Source organism: Hippoglossus stenolepis, chromosome 17, assembly GCF_022539355.2.
Source record: "Hippoglossus stenolepis isolate QCI-W04-F060 chromosome 17, HSTE1.2, whole genome shotgun sequence".
In the NCBI taxonomy this organism is placed as follows: domain Eukaryota; kingdom Metazoa; phylum Chordata; class Actinopteri; order Pleuronectiformes; family Pleuronectidae; genus Hippoglossus; species Hippoglossus stenolepis.
In genome coordinates this window covers 13,328,500-13,350,994 of record NC_061499.1, presented here as the reverse complement: position 1 = coordinate 13,350,994, position 22,495 = coordinate 13,328,500, and the positions used below count along the sequence as shown (strand labels likewise).

The following is a 22,495-nucleotide window of genomic DNA, read 5'->3' as shown; positions in this document are numbered from 1 at the left end:
ACAAAATGAATCATCTCATCCACAGATACTAAAATGAAATGATTGCTAAACAAAGAATTATGATGCAGTTTAATACATAGAAACAGACAAACAGCTCCCACAAACAAATCTGTAAACTCTGATCATTTGATCAGTCAAACCTAGACCGCCATCTAGTGGTTGCCTAACAAAACTACCTAACACAACATTTTTAATATGGACAAGAAAAAGAAAAAACTACCACAACAAACTAAGCAATTCTTAAATGTATAAATATTTACTGTTGAATTTCACTGCTACAAATTATAATTTAAAGTAAATTAAAATTAATTAAGATTTAAAAAATCAGTAAGATTTTTTAAATGCTCTGTTTTATTTCAGTATGAACATATTTTTAGTCTAGTCTATATTTGTAGTCGACTCTTCGTTAGGTACAGATTTATTGGCTCTTCATATCTAACAAATCCAGACTAAAACCATGTTCATGTTCTTTATCTAATAAATGAAACTCATCACTGATAAAAACAATAATAATAATAAGTTAGAGTCAAGGAATATGTGCATGCATTCCAACCAGCAAATAAGAAACTGATGTGATCAGAGAAAAACATATTTTTTTATAATGCAAACCGTTCAGAAACATATACAAAATTTCCTTTTTTTAATCCAAGAAGCCTTGACATGAGGTGGAAAATTATCTCTGACAAATACTGAGCCATGTTTAAAAATGTAATTATACTAATATTTAATAACATTCATCCCTTGTTCAAAGATTGATATCTTCAATAGCAAATATAGGTTTGGGATTTAGAGCAACCGACATGGGGGTAAATTGAAAACAGAAACGAACACATTGTTGGTTGTCGTATTTTCTTGGTCCCATATTTTTGGCAAAAGCAAAACACATAGAATATTTCCAGCTTGGTCATTCAAGTAATATCACGTCTCATCCTGTTTTTCTACATTTTTAGCCCCTGTCGGGAAACCAACCCAGATAGTTTATTGCCTTTTCCTGAGCAGGTTTCAGTGTGGAAGTTGTCAGATTCTGCTTTCAGCCCCAAAAGGCCCAGGCCTCTGCACATGGGTCACGTTAAATACTTAAAACATAAAACAATTTCTGTCTTTCCGTGGAAAGACAGAAACGTACACTCATGTCCTGTCTAGTCCAACGACTGTCTCCTGGACCCTCTATAGGCTCAAAGTTTTTTTGTAATTCTGAGACTTTTTTTTATTGGATGTGGTCATGTGAGATCCCTGGAGCCATCATCATCATCATTGGCCACAATCACAACAACACAACTCACAATTGCACCGACCACACATACAGCACTGTAGCACGAGCCTGTGTGTCTGTCTACCCGGCGTCAGAGCGTCTTCCCATACATCATAATGCAGTGATCTCGTAGAAATGGATTTGATCATTGATAAAACTATAACCCGTCACGAGGCCTTGATGAATGTGTCTCCTCTCTGAGTGTACGGGCATGTAAAGTGTTGTGATGATGACCCGGCTGATGTCTAAGTGAGGGGGAAGATAAAACTGGACATAAATCTGCTCAACAGGGGGATAACAGCACATTCACACAAATCATCCCGGGAATCTGAGGGTGTCCCGTGCAGTCGTGGCGAGGAATTCTGGGCACGCCGCCAGATCCCAGACACAAAGAGACGGGCGAGGATCAACGGTGTCACTGTCGACTCCATGGCTCTGCTTCCTGTCTCTGTCCCTTTTCCTCCCTCCTTTGGGTCTGCATGTGCTTATTTCTGCCTCTCCTTCTTGATTAGTTTTCCTGGAGTCCAAAAAGTGGATGAAAGTTGCAGACAAATGAGCATTTCAGGAAAGCCTGCATGTCTGATAAACAAAATAGGCTATACAAGTGTATGAAACATGGATGCACCACTATTCCAAAACACATTATTATTTATGGAAGGCTGCTGTGTATTAAATCAAACATGCAGGGCTATATTTCAGTCAAGAAGACTCCATCTGTGTTCAGGAAAGTGAGCTACATGGGGAGGAACAGAGGAGGGGAGAGCGAGGAGGCCAAAAGCAGGAAAGTGGAAAGATGAAAAGGCCGCCGGGGTGGAGAGGGATACACATTAAAAACATTAAGCATGAGAGAATTACACTGGCAGAGAACAAGGTCTTTGCGGGAGTGCTCAGAGCGCTCGGTGAGAGAACAAAGGGAGAGCTTGAAGTATAGGGAAGCCCTCTGCGGATAAGACTCTGGATAAGTGTCAGAGACAGGCTCGTAAATCCCAGACCCCATAGTCGGCGAGCTGGGGGCCAGGGTCAGAGAGGGAGAGCACAAAGAGAGGGGCTGCGCAGAGGTGGGAGGTGATCGTACAGAAAGATAGACTGAAACCATAACCATAAAAAAACATCTTAAGGTTAATACTGAGTCACTGAAACCAGATGCATTCTGTGCTACATGCCCGCTGCGCTCACAGGACATGGCAACATGGCAAATGGCAAAAATGTCAGGGTCGTGACGCATGGATCAAATTAAAGTTCCCTGAGGGTTGTCATTATCACCCCGTGTCTCGCACCAGGCATTCCTCACATTCTGTCTGATTGGGGACGCAAATGCAGCTTCAGTGAGTCATGTGTGAATCTACACGCACCATCGACACCTTCAAAACAGGAATGGCGGCTGACGACAGCCCCGTGTCTGTGTTGCAGAGTTGAATTGTCCAATGGTTGCTAGACGCAGGAGCTTTACAGAGTGAATTCAAGGTAGATCAAACAGGGAGGAGATGATTGCCTGTCATCTGTGCTTCTTTAAGGAGGTTTACACATAAAACACACACTTGAAAGATAGAATATGAGCAAATGGAAGGTCTTTGTGAAGAAGATATAATCAGGTCGATGATTGTAACTCTTTGAAACACTAGATCCTGCAAATCCATGAGACAAAGAGCAGTTGCTGATGCTCCACTGCAAAACAAGAGCTACCCAGGCTAGACATGCAGGTTCCTCCACTTACCTCACAAACGCACACCCTTAGTTTTTCTTTCCACACAACCTGTTGTACCATGTCTTCTGTGCCTCTAGAGGAGTTTGGTCAGGTCTGATATTGTCAGTTCTCTCAGACTGGGCTCAACGTGTGAAAATAAGGCAGTTAATAGCTGAAAGATGTGGGTGTTTACTCGTCAGACAGGCGCTAATGAGAAGATGTCATGGACCGGCATCATCGTGAATACAGGACCCGGTGTTTTTGGAGATTAACCGTTCATAAATGTCAGAATAATTGGCCTCGGCTGCATTAAACTGTCTGTCATTTGTAAGTAGTGCAATGAAGGATTTACTCCTGACTAGAGAGACACACCCACGGCTAAAAATAGTCCTCAACAGATGTGATCTTTGAAATTATATGTTTGTTATCCATTTCTAAAGATTTATGTTGCCGTAGGCGTGAATGTGTTTGGAATATTGAGAGATTGGGCTAATGCATTAATTTTGGTCTTTTATGAACAATCAAAGAAATAAACATCAGACTGGCCCCTTCCATCCTGATCCTGCTGTCGGATGTTGGATTTTCTACATCCATTCCTGACATGGAGTTAGAGCAGACCCATCCAAAGACATAGTCTCAGACAATAAATTATCCTGGTAAATATGACAGATGAGAAAAAAAACAATGCCAATGATTCTACATTTTTCTTATTGTTCACAAGAAAGAGAAAAAAACAAATAAGTTATATTATTTTTATTAGAAAGACAAGATATCCTCAGTCAATCTCCAAAATATGGCCTCAAACATTTCTCTTCGTTTTTCTGATATTCATATTTACCTTAAAAAATATGTTGTCTTGTTAGTGTAACTTTTCAAAAAATAACTTGTGTTACTTTCTTTTGACAATTTATTAGTATTGAGATGAATCAACATGAACATGCACCTGCACATTAAATATGTTCCATTCTCTTAAGAAGCAGATTAGACGAAAGCAGGTTATTAATTACAAACAGGAGCAGGCTGCTTGAGGAGACGGTTAAAAAAAGAAATAACCAAAAGAAATGAAAAGAAGTTATAGATTGGAGAGAAAAAGTGGGCGGGTCAATCCAGTCTGAGCTTTAAATTTAAAGGCACGCCGCCCAATTGCTTCAGAAATCCTGGGAAAGAAACAGAAATACTGCTCAGTATGTTCATGTGGAATCAATAATTGTTTTGAATAAGAACCAAAAACGCACTTAGAAATAAATTGCTGCTACAGAAACTGTCTTCTAGATTTAGGTCTTAACAAATTTAGTTATATAACAATGTTGGGTTGCAAAAGGGCATCTTAAAACAAACCTAGAGACTATTACAAGTTAGGTTTGAGAGGTCGAAGATTAGATTTGAATGGGGTCTGATGAGAGATATAAACATAATCTAGAATAGGTAATATTAGCTGTAGTGCCCTGTAGGATGAAAGATTCAATTCAACAATACAATGTTCTTGAGCTGCAATTTATTTTCTTCATAGAAGAACTCATGTCTGTTACTCAAAGCAATTACAACTGGAGCTGATGAAACGTTACTGATAAGCACATTTAAGTTGTTTCAAGAGTTAAAAAGGAAAAATAGATGCGAGGAGCTGAAAGACAAAACATCGGTTTCACATGTAACTGCTGTCGACGCTCTCAGTGCTGCTGCTGTTGTTTTCTTACATCAGGCCATAGCCCTCTTAAAGGGATAGTTCACCAGAAAATGAAAACTCACTCTATCTTTTCACCACTATGCCGATGGAGGGCTGGGTGAAGTGTTTGAGTGCACAAAACAGGGGTAAATAGCATTGCAGCCAAAACCACCTCTTCCAATGTAAAAAACATCAGAAAAGCATCAGAAAATGCCTCCATACTGCTCCTGTGGTGTCATCGAGTGTCCGTAAGCCCCGACATTCAAATTCGACTCAAAATGGCATCATTTACACCACGTTTTTAGCCTAAATGCCTCTGTTATCCCCCTTTTCCTTACTGCTCCTGTAAATGCTGAGGAGATCAGTTAGAACTCACACATTTAGGCTAAAAACGTGGTGTAAATGACACCGTTTTGAGTCCAATTTTTATATCGGGGATTACGGACACTTTGATGACACCACAGGAGCAGTATGCAGGCACTTTATGTTTTTTTCTGTTGTTTTTCACGTTTCAAGAAGTGGTCACCATTTACTTCAATTACATTGGATTTGGCTGCAACACTGTTTACCCCTGAAACACCAGAAGTGTTTTGTGGACTCTAACACTTCACCCACCCTTTCATCGGCATAGGGGTGAGTAGGCGATGAGTGCATTTTCATTTTTGCGTGAACTATCCCTTTAATCCTTTTAAAACCCCTGCTCATTAGTGTAGAAAAAGAACTTGCCTAACTAACATAACTGTAATTAGTTGAATGGTGGAACCATTCACTGTTTCTACTGCATGCTTTCCCCCCATTGAACACTTGTTCTTAGTTTAGTTTCTCTATGATCTTCTCACTTGTTTCTTCCTTGATAAAAAATAAAAACCCAGAGCCCAATTAGGACTTAAATACTGGTTTCAAATATATTCTTCAGAGCCGGGTGATTACTAAGTCAGGAATTTGCTCCGTGTAAATGAAGCTATGGGCCGATGTATGTGCGTTTGTGTTGTCTGTACACGTGTGTAGGTGTCTTCATCACACAGCGCAGGTGACGTATGTGGTCAGATGGTTTTATATAGCCGAGGACGCTGTGGTCAGTGGGAAATAAAGGATGTTTCCTGCTGTTAACATGTTGACCATAGTGTTTCTGACAGCGCTCCTGATGCTGGGATGTCTTGGAGGGGCAGCGGCGTCTGACCTCTACAGGAAATCAATCCACAGCGATAAAACTATGTTGGGTGGTGAAGACGGAAGACACACAGTGAGGAGACAGCCGCACCAACAAGTAAGAATCATCTAATATGTCCGAATATTCTGTGTAGCTGCTGAACTTATCTTTTTATGGAGGACCAAAACTGCCAAAATTTTAAATAAATAAATCAACAACTTGATAATATGTAAATAAATAAGTAAATAAATGTATACATTAAGTAATTGATTCATTGATTAATGAATAAATAAATAACTCGACTAGATGAACAAGTAGCTAAATGCCAAAAAAGAACACTTAAGCATATAAATAAAAATATTTTTTTTGGTGGTGAAATAGGCTTGACATTATTTGTTTAGTTACCTGAAGATTCCATTATTTATTTATGTATGAATTCCTTTTTAATTATTGAGTCCTCTTTTGTATTTCTTTATTTATTTGTATTTTTTTCCTGTCGGTCCTCCATACTATATTCGATTTTCCTCATATTGTATGTGAAGCACTTTGAGCTGCATTTCGTGTATGAAAGATGCAATACAAATAAAGTATATCATTATTATTATTATTAATTAGTTTAGGCATCAGTTGCTTTATTAATTTAGTGAGTTTTCAATATTTTTCAATGTTTTATCCACATATATTGCAACTTTTTCTAATATGAAAGTCTTTTAATGCCTGAACAGATTTTAATGGATGTCTCTTAATCTTTATATTTTTCATTTTTTGTTCTGTGTCATTTAATCTGTATTTTGTAAAGCAATTGATAGTTTTGTTGAGATAACTGCAATAGAAAAAGCTTATTATTATTATCATTAGTAGTAGTAGTAGTAGTAGTAGTATTGGTTTTATTGCTTTTAGAACCATCATGGGGCTTTTCCTTAATATTTCATCATAAAAAACATTTTTAAGACACAACAGTGAATCAGTCATGACCTTGTTTATCTACTTTCCTTGTGTTCTGTAACACAACTATCAAAGATTAAACAACGTGTTTTCCGTTCCAGACAAAAGGTGAAATCCGAAAGAGTTTGGATCTGGAGAGCTTCCACATGCGCGTGACCCCGGCCACCAGCAAAATCAGCCTCCCGACCATCATCAAGCTCCACCCGCCCGCTGCCAAGCCTGTCCACATGCACGCCAACATGCCCTTGCGCTTTGGGAGACAGATCGACCCCGATGACGACAAGGCACCAAACTCCCCCAACATGCCCCAGAGGTTTGGACGCTCCCGGGGGCAAATGTGCACCAAGTGTCCTCCTGTCGACTTAGCACCAAACCCAGGGCTGCCTCAGAGATTTGGGAGAAGGAGTCTTTACTGGAGCCTCTTTAAGACTCTGGCCACTGAACAGCTACTTAAAACTGGATTGCACTGGTAGGCAACTGGTATTTTCATCTTCTATCAGTACAGTCTCATACTCACTTTTTCTTGCTCAGAATCTGTCCCACAAGGCATTTGGCAAAAGACCCAGACAGGTCACTAGTCTGTCCCGAGGGTGATGTCCTTGTATTTCAAATTTTAACTGTTTCAGTTGAACATCCGTACATACTAGTCATTTGTGAGTTTTGTTGTGAAAAGCACTAACTGTGTGTTCTTTTCCCATAGGCCTGAAGACTTCACATCTAGCTCAGAGGTGGAAATGGAAGAAAATTCCATGTTTAAAGTCAAAGTTTAAAAAAGTGAATTTGACATTTCAAATTCTGTAGTCCCTTTAACTGCAGTTATATTGTATGTTATGATGGAAAGCATCAGTGATGACAGAAATAAAAGTTTCAAATGAGGTTTTCGTCTGCATCTGTTTTTCTGTTAGTCAACAGGATTACATAAAAATCCAGAGGACGAATTTCCACGAAACTTATTGGAGGATTGTGGTCTGCGCCATACAATTCTAGTGCAGATCCAGGTCAGGAGGTGGATCCAGGATTTTGTTCCTACTGTCTTTAACATTTTGAGTGTTTTTCAACGAGTTTGTTGATTTCCTGGAGAATAACAATGGTCTTGATGAAAAAATCCGGCATGATCAGGGAACTGATATTTATGAGTGGTTGCAATTTGGTGCAGATCCAAATATAGAGCTGGAGGTAATGAATTCAAATGTGGGCGAGTGGACACTGTTGGGCCTCGGGCGGATGTATATGTTGGATAAAAAATAGAAACCCAGATTGAGGAGCCTAATTAGTAATTGAATACAGGTTTCAAATATATTCTACAGAGCCTGGTGATTAGTGAGTCAGGAATTTGCTCCGTGTAAATGAAGCTAAGGGCTGATGTTTGTGTTCATCTGTACACGTGTGAGTCTTCATCACAAAGCGCAGGAGACGTATGTGGTCAGACGGTCCTTAATAGCAGGGGATGCTGTGTTGAGTGGGAAATAAGGGATGTCTCCTACTGTTAACATGTTGATCGTAGATTGTGATGAAAAATCAGGCATGTTCAGCGGGACTGATATTTCTTAGTGTGTGCAATTTGGTGCAGATCCAAATAAAAATCCAGATCTAGTGATTGTAAACGTGGTTTCAGAAGGAAAGTGTTGGGCATTGGCGGAGGTTAACCCTAACCTTTTGTTATTGGGCTTTACAAAATTATATTATGAAATGACAATTATTCCAATAATCTATACAACCACCATTACACTCACAGATGACTCTTTTATAATAAACCGTCGTCTAATTGTGGCGGATGTACTGAAAAATAAAAATAGTGTAGCATGAATTCGTAGTTTTTATAAGTGATTTAAGATGTTTTTATCATTTGGTTTTGCAAGGAGACTTTTGTGAAATATTTTGTATTCTTAGTCCTGAGCCTTTTTGTCTCATTATACAGGGAGATTTGGGCACAACATTAACCCTCAAGCAAACTGACTGAAAACAACTGAATAATATAAATACAACAAGGTCCAGTAGCACTAAACGTATCTCTTATACTATGTGTTTCAAACCACTTTATCACAAAAATCCCATTATGAATACCACACCAAAAATATTCAATAAAAATAAAATACAGGAAATGTTCCCAATAAGTGTTCGGAATTATAATCAAATGCAACTCTATGCTGATTCATGTGTGTGTTTTCACAAAGGGACTTAAGTGTATCACGGCTTTAACTTTCATAAAGAGTCATAAACAGTAAGTAGTAGTGCATCACACACAAAACACAAAACTGCCTTAAAAGAAATATGGAGTCATGAGCAGGGTTTGTTCATTACAGTGATCCACCACTAGAGGGAGAGAAAACCCCCAAATAAAATAGACAATCTGCTGGATTAAGAATATATCTCAACAGTCAGAGGTGAGAAAACGTCAGAGGTTTCCACATGATGACTGAGAACAGATCTGAAAGAGATAAATCATGATGTGTGCAGACAGTGTGTGTGTGTGTGTGTGTGTGTGTGTGTGTGTGTGTGTGTGTGTGTGTGTGTGTGTGTGTGTGTGTGTGTGTGTGTGTGTGTGTGTGTGTGTGTGCTGCTCATCAAGTGACTGAATATGACACAATGACAAAACAACAGGAGTGAATCTGATCCTATGGGCACCTTTTTCACACCTCTCGTTCTGACATGTCACAGCAGGAGAAGTGCAGGTGTGATTCACAACATGAATAACGGCCGCAGTACATTTAGGTGTGTCAGTCAGTTCCAAGGTCGACTCCATCAATTTTGCGCATTCACTGAATTTTATTTACGGTGCCTGTTGTCGTCTGCTTCAAATATGATGGATGTGGTGCATGTTCGTTCTGCATGTTCATCCTCCGTGTAATTATTTGCATAGAGAGCGTAGCTGTTTAAAACATGTATCATCGACAGAGCGAGGTGAGGGGAACTGGGGACAGGAGGGATATGGGGCCAGATCTCACTGATAATAAATAATAACTTTCCCTTCTGCTTCAAACCACAATACTTTCACTCTCTCATGCATTAGCACCTCAACTCATGTTCTCTCCAAGGCCCTAAAAAGTAAATCTGAAATCACACTTACTTATTTCAAAGCTTCAACTGCAGCAGAAGTATTTTCTTTCTCATAACATATTTAACATACCTCACCTGGCTGTGTAGCAGGGTGTGACCCACACACTGTTGACTAGGTTGCGCAATATGTTTCTGCACAACCTTTTCCAACCCGACTAAAACCCTCCCTCCCTCCAGAAATTTGATCCGTGTGGCTTCAAGTTTTTTACAGCCGGTTACATCCCCGACAAAACGCCACAACACAGAGATCTAAGAAGTTTGACTCAGGCGAAAGGGAGGAAACCTCCACCTGGACCCTCACTATCCTGTCAGGTACACAGTGAAAGTTTGTGTTCGGTTGTTTTAACCCTGTGTGCGGTGTGTTTTCTCTCTCTTCCTCGTGTTGTTGTCCTCGTGTACCCTCTCTCTTAAACTGTTCACTGCTTTGTTTTTCCTCCTTGATGTTTTCAGTATAATGGGACGTAGTAAGTAAAGAAAGTAAAGAAAGCTGTGACTTGGTTTCTTCATTCCATTCCCAACTCAACGCTGCTGCCTTTTTTTCTCTGTGAACATAATAACTTGTTTAGCAGCAATCCGGAAGTTTCAGGGTAATGTTGCATTTCCTCTGTGTCCTGGGTTGGGTCTCACATTCTGTCTCACTTTCCACATTTTCCGCTGTGATCTTTCCTCCCTGCAGCTGCTGGTCATGGGGGACATCCAGAAAGGGAAGAAGGCGTTTGTCCAGAAATGTTCCCAGTGTCACACAGTGGAAGAGGGGGGACGCCACAAAGTGGGACCCAACCTGTGGGGTCTGTTCGGGAGGAAGACGGGTCAGGCACCCGGCTTCTCCTACACAAAGGCCAATGTTGAGAAAGGTATGGATCACTGCTGCAATTCCTGGCGACTGATTGGTTGAATTTGTAAATTTACGATCAAGGTGCAGCTGAAGGAAAAAACGTTAAAATCAGAAACAAAAGCGAAATCAAGAGATCAATTTGTGTTTCATTCAAAAGTCTCATAGGTAAGGTTAAAGTCTTTAAAGGTATTTGTTTTAGTAAAGAAGCTACTCCGCTAGATAGATAGATAGATAGATAGATAGATAGATAGATAGATAGATAGATAGATAGATAGATAAATAGATAGATAGATGCAGTGCAGCACAGCAGCTTGGTTCTTTTATTTTCCAAACCCGGCAGTTAGAGGAGCAGGTCTGAACAGGTGGGACAGCAGTGAAGGAGACTTCTGCCCCTATTTGTGGAGGCAGTAAAACCTCAACCAAGTGACAACATGTGTTAGAGTTCATGCTTTTCATTTACGTGACACATGAGATTATTTTCATGAAAACATATTACAAACCTTCACATGCAGTTGATGTGTATGTTTGCTGTTTTAGGTATCATATGGGACGAGGGAACGCTGAATGTCTACCTCGAAAACCCGAAGAAGTACATTCCCGGTACCAAGATGATCTTCTCTGGGCTCAGGAAGAAAAGGGACAGAAATGATATTATAGCCTATTTAAAAGACTCCACCTCCTAAAAATACTGTAGAACAATCATACAGCTGCAGACAGTGGCAATACACTGTACCTTTACAGTTTATTTTTTATTTCTGGGACTACCTTTTGTTGCCTTACAACTTTGTTTCCACACATTGTTCACATGGAGACTGTTTTTAATTATCATTCCTCCAGTCACTTCTCAGTCGGGGCTTCTTAAAGAGGCAGCCTTCCTCTGGGCTTTTCTAAAAGCTGTCGTTTACTAAAAAAAACTAACTGCTACTTGCACAGAAACTATCTGGTTTCACACACTTCGCATTTTCGCCACTTTAAATCCTACTTCTTACCATTAATGTAATGGTAATTATTATAGGGTTATCTTTTAAGTGTATTGCTTGTTGGGTCTCTTTCTGTTTATAAGTGTTTTTTCTACTCGGGTATATTTTGAAAAAGTTTTAGTGTTGTGGTCACGAGGTGTAGCTGACCCCAGCTGACTTTGGGCGAGAGGCCGGGGTACACACTAGTCGCCAGTGAATCGCAGGTCAGATCATCTTCTAGTTAACCTATTATGTCGCCCCACGTTTGGTCCAGATTCTGTCATCCAGTCCACATACCGCATGGAATTATAGCACTTGGGCATTCCACTCTTGTTTGCCAGGTCTGGGCCACAAGTAAGACATAGCAATAACCGCATATCAACCAAAGGTGCCAAAGGTGGCCCCAATTTGTTTGTGCTATTTAGGTCATATCAACCACATGGGCCACTTAAGGTTCATATCATGACACCTGGCCAAGAGCACAGCATGGTAGCAATAAATGTCCCACCTTTGTTTTGAGATATTTGGGCCACATTTGCTATTTTACTACTCTAGGCTCACATCCACTTTGTCTGGGCCACAAGAAAGCCCCAGTGCTTCATCGTTGCCTAAAGCTACTCGGCGAAAACCCACGTCAACACTAAGAGAACAATTAAAACAGCATTTTAAATATATCCAACTAAAATTAGGTAATGGGTCAACTCTGGTACTGTCACCACCTTCAGAATCCGATGTGACATTAGAAATGTTCCTAGGTAGGAAACTGCTGAAACTTCACCAAGGCCCAAACTGTGGCTCCTGTAATAGATGTGTACTATTTTACACATACGTGTTGAAAGTCTTTAGTGTGTATGTTTAAGACACTGTAGATTTCAAAGCAGATGTCAGTGTCCTGCAGCTCATGAACATTTTTATTCAGAACTTCAATGAACGTACAATGTGATGTTAATGTGCATTTGTAATTTGTGATAGGTTTTGGTTATACTGAATTTAAATAAACATTTATAGTGAATGCAAAAAAATGACCTGTTTTTTTTCTACATATCTCTGTTGTGTCATAATGAATCAAACAGGACCGAGGGCGGGTCATCCACTAACTACAACTTCTGAGGTTTGCAAGGTAAAGATACAAGATTCAAGATCCACTTCGTGTCATTCAGACCATTCACTTGTGAAATGCACAGGAAAACAAAATCAATCTGCATCCAGCTCACAAAAGTAACTTTACATGTTATGGGTTTCATTAAAGGTATAAAAGCTCTAAAATAAAACAGACAATAGGATGTTGCACCCAACTGACTGAAATGACAAATATTGAATAAATAGGCAAACAAAGTGTAAACAGACGTGAGTATTATTGCACATAATGGATGAAATTGCATAAAAATAAATAGGTGTCTCTCAAGCTGTCTCACCAGCAGACTGCAGCAAAACAGATACACTCACAACCACCGACTGACACAACATGAGCAGCATTTCACTGCAGACATTAAACGACTTGAGCCTCCAGAGAAAAAAACAGCCGTCTCAGTGTTTGAGAACCAGCTTGTTATACAGGTTCAAACCTAAATACTGTATATGTAAGACTGCACCACTTCAATGTCCTCCCCATGTTGATCCACTGGTCGAGGGATTTTGGATCTACGTATGTCCCCCACCATCTCCCTGGTCTTGGAGGTAATTTGGAGGTTTTTTGTAATTACATGGATCACATTTATAAAACCTTCCTAATATAAAAAAAAAATTCTGTCGTGGAGCAAAATGTCCAGGAGATGGGGCCATTTCGCTGACGAAGACACTGTCAGCATCACTGTGGAGATGAAACGTGCCCAACGAGTGGCAGCATGCGGACAGTGAGCTCACACATTCAACCTGCTGCACTGAGCTCCATCCAGATGTTACAGCCGTGACTGGGGCTCTGATCCGCAGCTGGCACCTCTGGGTTGGCTCCACTCACTGGCCTCTGCTACAGCCCCCCCCCCTCCACACAGCTGTGTTGTGATCGAACAGCGGGGGTGGGAAGACGCCGGTCGATAAGTGGATCAGATTTATTGGCGGTGCAGATCCGCTACAGCGCGCCAGATGCCAGAGGAGCCACAGAGCGTGGGACTGTGGGACTGCGTCTAGGTGAGAGGAGACAGTCTGCAAGTGCGGCACAATTTTGAAGTGGAAGGTAAGGGGCGTGCGTTAAAAGCCGTGCACGGTGTTGATGACACTGTTGTCCATGCATCCTCTGGGCATTAGGACGAGCTGCATGCTGTAGAGACCAATAGAAGGGGCGTGAGCCTCAAGAGTGAAGATGGACTGAACAGCGTCCTGTGCAGCATCTTTTCTGCAAAACGCACGTGGCTCAACGAGGGATTATCATTTTCAATCGCACATAGTCGTTTAGTCGTGGATTTGGGAAGAGGTAATGGCATGTAGGCATGGCAAGTAGGCATGTGTGTGTGTGTGTGTGTGTGTGTGTGTGTGTGTGTGTGTTTGGGTGGGTGGGTGAACCTGTGACAGCTGCATGATTGTTAGGACTGTTATGACTTGTCAGTGGGTGCATGGTCTCATCATGGCACATCACATTCAGGGCTGCTTGAAGTGTGTGTGTGTGGGGGGGGCATGGCTGGAATCACTGCATCTGCTGCAGTGTTGAGGTGCAACAAGTTTATTATGCTGTGAGGACAGAGAGAGAGAGAGAGAGAGAGAGGACAAAAGTGAGGGAGTGATGAAGCATCCTCAAGAGTACAGAGGGGGAGGTGACAGTTGCCAGTAACTGCATTAACCTCAGACAGCATAAATAGTGTGTGTCTGTTTGTGTGTGTGTTGTGGGAACCTAATCCTGTTTACATAGTCACATTGTGGGAAGCTGATTTGTGGTACAGGGACAAAAGGCAAGCTCCCACAACATAAGTCATTACATTTTAAGATGAAGACATGTTTTATGGTTAAGTTAAGTTAAGATTAGGTAAGGTTTAGGTTTCAGTTAAGTTAGATTAGGTTTAGGTTCAGGGTTAGGGTTGGGTTAGGGTTAGTGTATGGGTAAGGTTAATGGAAGTAGTAGTATGTCTCCAGGAAATCAATGTAAGTCAATGGAATGTCCTTAGAAGTCATTGGGACATGACTATGTGTGTGTGTGTGTGTGTGTGTGTGTGTGTGTGTGTGAGACAGTTTGAGGTTGTGTGTTTCAGGGAAACTAGAGTAAACAAGTAAAGCAGTAGAATGGACCTGGTCATATTTGCAGTGTCCTTCCACCTTCTCCTGAGTCCTGCATGGGCCTCATCCCATCACCCTTTCATGGACAGCATCCTCTCTGCCCAGTCAGGTAAGCAGACATCCATCTGTGTGTGTGAGTGTCCTGACTGACGGACACGTTGCCTGCCCCTTCACGGCTGCTTCTCTCTGTCCCCCCCCCCCGGCCTCTCAGCCCTCAGGTTGCTGGATGAGCCGATGAGGTTCGACCCCTGTTGTCTCCTGTCACCGCCTCCGCCGCCGTTCTTCCCTCCGCCGCCTCAGCTGTGGAAGCGAGGCAGCCCCGTAGGTCTCCACAAACGCACTCTCACTCAACCTGTCTGCATGATGCGCCCCCTCATTTACTTTCAAACCTGTGTGTCTAAAGGATGAAATTAGCCTGTTGGAGCCAAGTGTTGGTGGAGGAGAGGAGCAGCAAAAAGAAAAACCCGTAACACCTGAGGGGTGTTCGCCTGGACCTGCCGGACCTCCTGGACCCCGGGGCCCAGACGTAAGGCTGTGTTTCAAAATAAAACATACCACACAATGTTGTAAACCTCCATTAGTAGCTTTTCAATCGGATTACATCACAGTGCATCAGGTAGTGAAATCATACTGTAGATGCCGATATCGTTCAAAATGGGGTAGAAATTAAACCAAATGACCTTTTTTAGCATTGATTTGTCTGTGCTCAATAGGCGATGTGTGAGCTGTATAGATTTGTTTTCATTTTCCAGGGTCAAAGTGGATTGCCTGGCATAAGAGGACCAAAAGGAGAGAAGGTTTATGTTTTTTTATTTCTCAAATATGCCTCTAATGTATTTTGCCATGAAAGTATGTGTGTGCGTGTGTCCTTGTGTTCCACTCAGCTCTAATGAGCGCTCTGCCTCTTCTCCCCTCATTTGTCCTCCTCCAGGGAGAAATTGGACGCCCGGGGTCAAAGGTGAGTCTCTCTCTCCTCTCCCGTATATCTCACTCTCTCGCTCATCCCTCTTTGGTCCGTCTCTCGCGTGTCCTTGGAATAATGCGATCTGGATTTCTCCTCCTTCTCTGCCTCCTTTGTCCAGCTGATACGTCCTCAATCTTTGTGATGCGATTTGTCTATTGATGCGCTCAAAATATCCTCGGCAGCTGCCAAATGGGTCATGCTCCATTAGACTCTGTAGCCGCTGCGGCCACGTACCAAAACCTGATTCTATCCCTGGATGTGGCCTGTCCGTCCTCCTCTTCATCATCCCCTCTCTTCTCTCCTCCTACCCCCCCCCCCTCCCCTTCTTCCTCCTTCCTTTCCTTGGCCTGGCTCCATTAGCCCACCGTACTGGACTCCAGTCCTGCTGATCCAGCCTCTCCAGCATTCCACTTCTGCACTTTAATCTCCCTGAGTGCTTTTGCTCTCCATGATAAATCACTCCACACAGCAGCAGCAGGTCCACAGTGTCTCTGCAGGCCCCTGATTTAATGACAGGCGGCTAAACGAGAGAGCACGCCGCAAGCATTGCAGCACCTCTGGGATACTTGTCCAGGTGTCACCGAGACGTGAGGGTGTTGTGTAATATATCTGGCCCTCCTGCTCGATTAAAGCTTTATTCCAGTCCACTCGTTAAGGTCCGTGGCATTGTTAAGGTTTGCAGGCTGTAGCCTTTGTCCTGCTGTTATCAGGGCATCACAGGTAGTCATCTTATTTGTTAGTCCCCATCAAAATCAGGCCAGCACAGTCATTAAACAAGCATCGTGTTGAGCATCATCGACAAACATGGAAAAGGTGCAGTTACCACAAAAACGTCAGTCAGCAAACTGATCCACAACAAACTCTTACAGCTTAACACCACACAAGCAGCAGGTTCTATATTAAAGGAGCAGAGACAAATGTGTTTGTGTTCCTGCAGGGTCGTACAGGAGCGCCAGGTCTCCCAGGGAAACAAGGGCTACCTGGATGGCCGGGTCCAGAGGGACTCAAGGTAAATCTCATGGTTTTCCATGTACTAACACATTTTTGTGGAAAATGGCTCATTACTAATATGGCACAGACCAAAATATATGGTATTGTTTTTTTTTTATTAGGGTGAGAAAGGGGATTCAGGACTCATGGGATTACCAGGACTGAGGGGCCCACCAGGGACAAAGGTTTGTCACATCTATACATCATCACACACATGTTGGATGTCCTTCTGTCTAATCATTCACTCATCTGCCTTTTCAGGGTTTACCTGGCTACAAAGGAGATAAGGTAAGTTCAGTCACATGCACCATAGTAACTGCTTGTAATTACTAAACTATTATATCCTATGTTTCACCTCCCTTTACCCTTTTTCTTCTTTGAAAGGGGTCTCGTGGTGACCTGGGGTCAGCAGGACCAAAAGGCGATAAGGTTTGAGTTTCCTATATTCCAGGCCCTGGAATTGTTTTTGCAAAGTGTTCTATGTGTTCTAATGGTCAAAATCATTTGATCAGGCAGTGACGTCCTGTAGAATAGCTTCTGCTAGTATCCAAAGTGGTTCATGAGATGTAATCTGTCAGGTCCTTACCAGTCAAATTGTCTGTGTCAGAGCTGGATTAAATCAACTTTAAACACTCGAGTAACTAATCTGTGGTGGGAATTACATGTCATCTCACATTAAAGCTCTCATTTGGTCCATTTAAAGGGTTCCATTGGTTTGTCCGGGATGCTTGGCCAGAAGGTAAGAACGATTAATCAATGGGGATGCTTGAATATTTGATTTAACATCATAAGGCTGTTCCTCAATTTTACTCCTCTCCCAGGGTGAGCAGGGACCGAAGGGAGAGCCAGGAGTCTCAGGGAAGAGAGGACCAACTGGGCGGCCTGGGAAGAGAGGCAAACAGGTGAGAGGAAGACAGGAAGGATAATACACAAGTGCTTGACCCCTGACCCTGCACACACACACACACGCACACGCACGCACGCACGCACGCACGCACGCACGCACGCACGCACACACACACACACACACACAAACACACACACACACACACAAGTGGCCTAAATGTCACTTACACTTGTGCATAGCTGTGATAAAGTCATTGAGTGTGTGTGTGTGTGTGTGTGTGTGTTTTCTAATATTGTGATGTTTTCCCTCTTGCACAGGGCATGAAGGGCCTGACTGGAGCCTCAGGAGTCATGGGCCCTTCAGGTCCCGCAGGTCCAAACGGCCTTCCTGGGCCACCTGGTCCACCTGCCTCAGGTAACTCACACGCACACACACACGCACACAAACACAATCAGTATGGTGTAGGCATGTGTTTGTTACCACCGTGTCATAAAGTATGTTTCTTTCTGCAGGTCTCTATTTAGAGGGTGAAAAAGGAGAGAAGGGACCCACCGGTGCACCAGGTCGCTGTGACTGTGACACCACGCCGGGAGCTAATAATGCTCCTTTCGGAAGCTACACACAACGGGGGGGCTCCAATAAAGTCCCTGCAGTAAGACTCTGGTCATTCACAACACAGCCCTCTATCATCCAAATTGAGTGTTTATCATTACTGAAGCAATCGTTATTCATCAGTCTTTAATGTCCTCTCATTGTTTACTTGAAGATATTTGTGGTCACCAATAAAGAGGAGATGGGCCGTCTTCATCTGGACAATGCACTGGCCTTTAGGAAGGATCAGAGGATGCTGTACTTTAAAGATAAAGATGGATGGAAGCCCATACAGGTAACTGGTGCTGAAAGCTGTAGTATATTTAACAGTCAATGAGCCAGTGAGCACATGACATGATTTACAGCTCAGTTACTTTATATATCAAGGCTAAAACTGTGCCTTATTTAAACTTTACAGTTTATTATCTCAATTGTCTAGCTTTTCCCAGCAGAGAGAGTTGTTGGTTTGATGACGCTTCTAACACGACAAACAGAAAAATGAAAAAACTAAAAGAAAACAAAGATCTTCCGGTGAAAAAAGCGTTGTCCCAAACATACAAGACACAGACGAAGATGTCAAGAGAGTTTTTGGTGCGGGTGTCAAGAAAATCACGTGATCTCCGCAGTGGAGTTAATATGTCGCTTCCTGCCTCTGTCTGCTGCACCCGGCTGCTCCACCTCTCGCCTGAATAATGTGGAGGATTTGTTGCTGCTGTCAAAGCGTCTGTGCAGAGAACCTCCTGCTGCGTTGTGCATGTGTGAAAGACAAACTGCGGGTGAACTCGGTTTCCAATTCCCTTAACCCGCAGGTCATGTCTGAAAAAAGGGCTGAGTGTGTAAAAGTTTGGTGCAGCTTGATTGGATTGAAGGGGACTGATGGGCCTTGGCGGTGGTTTGAGTCCTTTCCTAGTGTTTTCATCTGCAGTTGTTTGTTTGCTTGTTAGTTAGCAGGATTATGCACAAACTACTGAACAGGTTACCACAAAACTGTGAGGAAGGATGCAGTATGCGTCAGAGATGAACACATTACATTTTGACACACATCTTTAACATTGCGACAAAACAGTTCTTTCTTGGATTTTTATAGGAAAAAAATCTGGCACATTTAGGGAACTGATATTTTTGAGTGTTTGAAATTTGGTGCAGCTCGATTAAATTAAAGGGGCTGTTGAGGTATGAGCTCTACTGAGTGCCATTGTAGTTTATTATAGGGATGGATCAGTTGTAAAAAATAGACAACAGAGCCAAGTCTATCTGCTGAGGAAAACCATGAGTTGAGAGCTCTGGAAAAACTTAACCCTAACATAATCTCTAGGTCTACTTCAACTAGATATACCAGGTTAAGCCTGGTGTTTGCCCAAGATGCCATTACATCTGGTCACCTGAAATTTGAAGTCAACGCTTGTTTTCCTCTTCACGATTCGTCCAGCCCTTCCAGGCGTTCCAGTCCACAGAGAAAGTCCCGGACAGAGTGGGTGTGTGCGGGGACGGGAAGGTGCAGGCCCAGCACGGAGAGGAGTGTGATGATGGAAACCAGATTGTCACTGACGCCTGCCTCAGTGAGTTACCTGCTTCTCTTGCTCGTCTATAAAAACATGCTCAGCAATGTAAAGATAAAGATGAAAAAAGATGAAAAAAAAAAACACTGCTGTCTAACTACAAAGTAGGTTAAGCTTTTTGCTGCATAAACATCATGCTGCCATATACCCAGTTGCTCATGAGACGCCCCGCAGAGCCTAACTACAGTGCACCACAGATTCTGAGCCCACATGGCAGAGGATAAAAGCAGTGCGCACCGTGAAACCTTTCCCTGATCTTTCATTAATCTCACCCTCTCTTTTTTCCTGCCATCCTCCCGCTACTCTGGGCTCGGCTGTTCAATTAAATTAGCAGGAAAAACGCTGTATTAGCATCTGTGAAACACGGAGGTGTGCCAAAGCAATTAGTAATGTCTTCCCTTCCCTCCCTTCTCTCCACGACACCCTCCTCTTCCTCCTCCTCCTCCTCCTCCTCCTCATCTCCTGCCCTTCATCACCTCAGACTGCAAGTGGGCCTACTGTGGAGACGGCTACCGACATGAAGGCATGGAGGAGTGCGACGGAAAGGACTTTGGTTATCAGACCTGCAAGTCCTATCTTCCTGGGTATGCTCAGTCACAGCTTCTCCAAATGAACACACTAACATACACCACAAAGGTGCCAGAGCACTTGGGTGCACCATAGGTCAGCATTTCACAGAGATCTTCTGTGCCAAGATTGGACAATGCAGTTTTCCCTTTTTCCACAGATGCTTTCCAATCTCATGTTGACACACTAAATATGAAGTTAGAGCTTGAGATGGTTAGCTTAGCTCAGCACAAGGATTTGAAACATTACAAATCATTTAAAAGAACTGTATGTCTTTTAGAGTTCTTTTAAATCATAGTGTCTTTTATATATTTGTGATTCCTGATTGACTCATGATTTTATGACCTGTCTGTTTTAGTTTGCTGCCCTTGTAAAGCAATTTGTAGCTTAAATAAAGTTATAATTATTATAATTTGTCCCTATTTTCAGTGTTACTGCTAAGCTAAGCTATTCTGCTGTAGATGTCGAATCCATATTTATTGTACAGATATGAGAGGCGCACCAAATCCTCTTATGTAACTCTTGGCAAGGAAGCTAATACCCTGAGCTATTACATCATAGGCCATTGGTGTAGGTACAGAAAGTTACTGTACATTTACTTCAATCTTGTTAAAAAACATTTCTCCCTGTCCCCTGCAGATCCTTTGGGCAGCTCCGATGCACCGACTCCTGCCTTATCGATTCCACTGGTTGCAAGTACTTCACCTGATCTGAAAAGTTAACAACCGCATTGCGACTTTGCAATTCCTCTGTCTGATCGCAGGGAGTAAACATCAGATTTCTATGGAAGTTTCACCCCTTAAAAAAACCTGACGGACTGACGGGGAATTAAAGGGACGCTCTGGTGCCTGCTCTGAGCCATGGATAGTTCTGGGAGTCAGCTTTCGAATCGACTGTCTCCCTCGCTGGAGGTTTAACTCTTTCGTTGGGCCTCGGAGAACAGTCACTGTCACACCATTGGCTGCAGCACTGTTATGGACACTTTTGATTGTGGGGAACATTTAACAAAACATATGACGTATGAAATAGTTACAATATGTATGACTTGCCGACTGTTAATGCAGAAATAAGCTGTGCTCTCAACTTCTTTTGTAGTGACAGAGAAAAAAGAGCCTTTTCCTAAAGAGCCAATGATATTATGGATACTATATGTATTGTAGTATGCACATATGTGTGAATATTTCTGTACATTGAATTAGAAAACATATATTTATGAAGTACAGTGCTGTCATATTGCATGTAATTGTGTTTCGGTGCACAGCAGACTGCTTTAACCTGTACTGTAAATGTAAGTGTGGCCCTCTAGAAAATAATGTGACGGAAGGAAAATGAATGCCGAATGATATGAATTTCTCAACAGCTTAATTACACTGCTCTGTGACACCAAGATGACTCCAATATGAATTCACTGAAATGTGATTAACTGCATGACATGAATGTATAAATCATAAAACACTGTACGCTAATAAAGATTAGGCCCACACTTAAAAGAGTCCCCATTCAATTGATGCAATGCGGGTTGGCAGGTCTGTTTGGGAAAAGCATCAGAATATGCCTATGCCAAACCATTTAAACTGCTTTTAATGCCTAGCAGCATTGCTGTCATTGCCAAATGTATTGTTATATCTACAAAGTAGTGCCAACATTTAAATCAGTTTTCCATAAACCGTCCTTTGCTACAATTACCATGTTTTCTTAAGACACTATATTATCATGCATAAAATATTTGAAATATAAAATATAGCTCTGTGGTGTAGATAAGTGGTTCTCAACATTTCTGTTAGTTAATTATAGACTGTATATTAAGATGGACAACACATCTGCCCTTCTCCTCAATTCTCAGAAATGAAGCCAAAATATCCACATTTTTAAAGCCGCCATCTTTAATGCCAAAGTCTGCGCAGTCGCAATCAAGTGGTGGAGCCGTAGGAGCGGGGTCACGCTGACGTGAACGCTTGACCAATAGCGAGTCACTCTCAGTTGTCAATATACACTGCTTTTAAATTCAAATTGTCATCAAATTGTTGAGGTTGTTTTCAGAGTACGCTTGTGTTGTAACTTTTTGCAGCGCATTTCTGTATTCGCATTAGTTGTGGCTTTTTGCAGCAAGTTTTTGTATCTGCATGTGTTGTGGCTTTTTTGCAGCGCACATGTCATCAAATCGACGAAGTTTGTTTTCTTCATTTGCACGTGTTTATTTCTATTTACGCGTGTTGAGCTCTCTCGGC

At 42.2% G+C, this 22,495-nt stretch overlaps 3 protein-coding genes across 3 annotated transcripts; all 3 read left to right on the top strand.

Annotated features, from left to right (window-relative positions):
• The first annotated feature begins 5,710 nt into the window (after positions 1-5,710).
• Positions 5,711-7,167, top strand: npvf (neuropeptide VF precursor). The gene is made up of 2 exons (XM_035183744.1): positions 5,711-5,866; positions 6,796-7,167. The coding sequence occupies exons 1-2, from the start codon at positions 5,711-5,713 to the stop codon at positions 7,165-7,167; spliced, it is 528 nt and encodes a 175-aa protein (XP_035039635.1).
• A 2,736-nt stretch (positions 7,168-9,903) lies between these two features.
• LOC118125292 (cytochrome c iso-1/iso-2) lies at positions 9,904-12,567 on the top strand. The gene is made up of 3 exons (XM_035183745.2): positions 9,904-10,063; positions 10,428-10,605; positions 11,124-12,567. The coding sequence occupies exons 2-3, from the start codon at positions 10,437-10,439 to the stop codon at positions 11,267-11,269; spliced, it is 315 nt and encodes a 104-aa protein (XP_035039636.1). The 5' UTR covers positions 9,904-10,063; positions 10,428-10,436; the 3' UTR covers positions 11,270-12,567.
• Positions 12,568-13,362: 795 nt separating this feature from the next.
• wu:fc38h03 (acetylcholinesterase collagenic tail peptide) lies at positions 13,363-21,552 on the top strand. Its single transcript, XM_035182958.2, has 18 exons — positions 13,363-13,718; positions 14,705-14,858; positions 14,961-15,070; positions 15,153-15,275; positions 15,502-15,546; positions 15,681-15,707; positions 16,651-16,722; positions 16,826-16,888; positions 16,965-16,991; positions 17,088-17,132; positions 17,407-17,442; positions 17,525-17,605; positions 17,868-17,964; positions 18,063-18,202; positions 18,317-18,436; positions 19,571-19,700; positions 20,182-20,284; positions 20,907-21,552. Exons 2-18 carry the CDS (start codon positions 14,756-14,758, stop codon positions 20,974-20,976), a joined length of 1,392 nt encoding a protein of 463 aa, XP_035038849.1. The 5' UTR covers positions 13,363-13,718; positions 14,705-14,755; the 3' UTR covers positions 20,977-21,552.
• The last annotated feature ends 943 nt before the right edge of the window (positions 21,553-22,495 follow it).

What these genes read in the sequence shown, in the direction of transcription:
- npvf (XM_035183744.1), top strand. Translation starts at nt 5,711, where the DNA reads ATGTTGACCATAGTGTTTCTGACAGCGCTCCTGATGCTGGGATGTCTT. An exon ending in GGAGACAGCCGCACCAACAA is followed by an intron (nt 5,867 to 6,795) that starts GTAAGAATCATC and finishes TTTCCGTTCCAG; the next exon opens with ACAAAAGGTGAAATCCGAAA.
- LOC118125292 (XM_035183745.2), top strand. Translation starts at nt 10,437, where the DNA reads ATGGGGGACATCCAGAAAGGGAAGAAGGCGTTTGTCCAGAAATGTTCC. An exon ending in AAAGGCCAATGTTGAGAAAG is followed by an intron (nt 10,606 to 11,123) that starts GTATGGATCACT and finishes TTGCTGTTTTAG; the next exon opens with GTATCATATGGGACGAGGGA.
- wu:fc38h03 (XM_035182958.2), top strand. Translation starts at nt 14,756, where the DNA reads ATGGACCTGGTCATATTTGCAGTGTCCTTCCACCTTCTCCTGAGTCCT. An exon ending in CTGGGAAGAGAGGCAAACAG is followed by an intron (nt 17,606 to 17,867) that starts GTGAGAGGAAGA and finishes CCTCTTGCACAG; the next exon opens with GGCATGAAGGGCCTGACTGG. An exon ending in ACCTGGTCCACCTGCCTCAG is followed by an intron (nt 17,965 to 18,062) that starts GTAACTCACACG and finishes TTCTTTCTGCAG; the next exon opens with GTCTCTATTTAGAGGGTGAA.